Source organism: Sapajus apella, unplaced genomic scaffold (assembly GCF_009761245.1).
Source record: "Sapajus apella isolate SASKATOON/1434 unplaced genomic scaffold, GSC_monkey_1.0 scaffold11, whole genome shotgun sequence".
In the NCBI taxonomy this organism is placed as follows: Eukaryota; Metazoa; Chordata; class Mammalia; order Primates; family Cebidae; genus Sapajus; species Sapajus apella.
In genome coordinates, this window is record NW_022436951.1 from 41,487,778 (window position 1) to 41,489,650 (window position 1,873).

General features: G+C 47.0%; 1 protein-coding gene across 1 annotated transcript in view; it reads right to left on the bottom strand.

Annotated features, from left to right (window-relative positions):
- The window catches only part of TRIP13 (thyroid hormone receptor interactor 13), a 23,371-nt gene that overhangs the window by 16,252 nt on the left and 5,246 nt on the right, over positions 1–1,873 (bottom strand). Inside the window, exons 4-5 of the mRNA XM_032279179.1 lie at positions 910–965; positions 225–315 (exon numbers count right to left, since the gene is read on the bottom strand). Of these exons, the coding sequence (XP_032135070.1) occupies positions 225–315; positions 910–965 (147 nt within the window). The remainder of the gene's footprint in view (positions 1–224; positions 316–909; positions 966–1,873) is intronic.

Consider the following 1,873-nt stretch of genomic DNA (forward strand, 5'->3'; position numbering starts at 1 on the left):
GGGTAACAAGAGCGAAACTCCGTCTCAAAAAAAAAAAAAAAACAAAAACAAAATAAATGCCCCAAGTGTCAAGAGCCGGATCTGCTGCACAGAGAGGGACGTTCCAGGACAGCTCTGGCTCCTTCAGAAAACAAAGGCCTGTCACTCCTTGCAGAAGGACAAAGGAAGAGTGAAGGCTGAATTTGCGTGCCTTATCTCGGCGAATAAAAGCCTGCATGCCTTACCGTGGAGCAGCACCACCCGGTTCCAGGCGATGAGGTTGCTGTTGACGTTCTTGTCTGAGAACAGTAACGTCGTCATCACATAATCAAGCAGCTGACAGAAGAAAAAGAAAAAAACTATGTAAGGGTACCCACAAGGCAGGCTTCCCAACAAATGTGCCCCCAGGGCTCGATTGTACGTGAGAAGAGGGAGCAAGGGAGCAAGGCTGCCTCCTAAGAGATCATCACCTCCAGGTGCTTCATTTCACAAGAGAAGGTGCCTCAAAAAGGTAAGAGGAAAAGCACGGTCTCTGCTATTATAAATATAAGAAGAGAAACAAAATGATCACTTTTATTTAAAGTGCCAACATGGACCCTTCCCAACAAAGAGGATGCAGGGATTGAGACACACTGGCCTTCCTCCGTGCGGACCAGGCCTGCTCACCTTCCCTCCTCCCATCTCCAGAAGGTTCAGCTCTCTAATTTCCCTTCCCCTTCTCCCTTGCCCTCTTCTCCCGCAGGGCGCTGCCCAGAGGCCAGCTCTACTCTGGAGCAATCCTAGAGGACAGACGTCCAGGACAAGAGCTGCCAGCAGACAGGGTTCCCCAAAACACATCTGAATCAAGTTGCTCAGGGGTGCTGGAGAGCAAAACAGTAACGGTTCTTCTTCAAATAACAGGGCGTTCTGGAAAAAGGCACAGCAACTTACATGGGATTTCACTTCCACATCATACACCAAGCTGTCCCAAAGCCCGTGGAATTCAGCTATGACAGAATAAAACAAAGACCTGATTTCAGGAACGCAGGCAATGACACCCACCATTCGTCTGCCCTGAGCCTAGGCCTGGGCTTCCCACTGCGCCGCACAAGCTAAGGCTACAATTGTGATTGCAGGAAAGTGCAAATTCTGCACATTTTTCTTCAAATTTTAATTTTTATTAAAATCAAAGATGCAAAACAAACGCCAGTCACGTATAACTTTTGGCAGACAACTGGATGGAGTCAAAGAATTACGCTTTATGTCTTGTTATCATGCGCGATGGTCTTTTTAAAAAACTCTAGTTAAGTTCCTACCCATCTTTTGCGATACCGTTGTCACATATTTTACATTTATGTGTATTATAATCCCCACATATAATGTTTTCATTAACCTATCCATTTTTATTGTGGTACACGACACATCATAAAATTTATGATCATGACCACTGATAATTGTCTTTTGTGAACCCATGCTTCAACACAAGCTCAGACACTAAATCCACCCGGTTTCTCCACACAATGACGGAATTCAGCCCTGGTCCCTGCCTGCTAGAGCCCATCAGCCATGCCCACGAAAAAGCATAAAGAAGACAGAAGGGAGCTGCTCAGCAGGGCAGGCTTACGGGGCATGTGAGAAGAGCACACGGGCACTGTCTGTTGGCCGTGACTCTGAGGAACCCACCCAAAGAACAGTATGGTCCCACACTGGAAATCTTTACTTTCCTCTGTTCTGATCTACTTTCCATTTCATAAGAGATAAAACATTCTAAAATCCAACAGAACAAACGGACAAATAACTACGCCCTGGAACACTGACACGGCAGGGAGTATGCAGTCCTCTGACCTCAGCCTATACTACGCCGTGCCATCACACCCCACGTTTCACCATCACCCCCCACCTCAGCATCACCCCC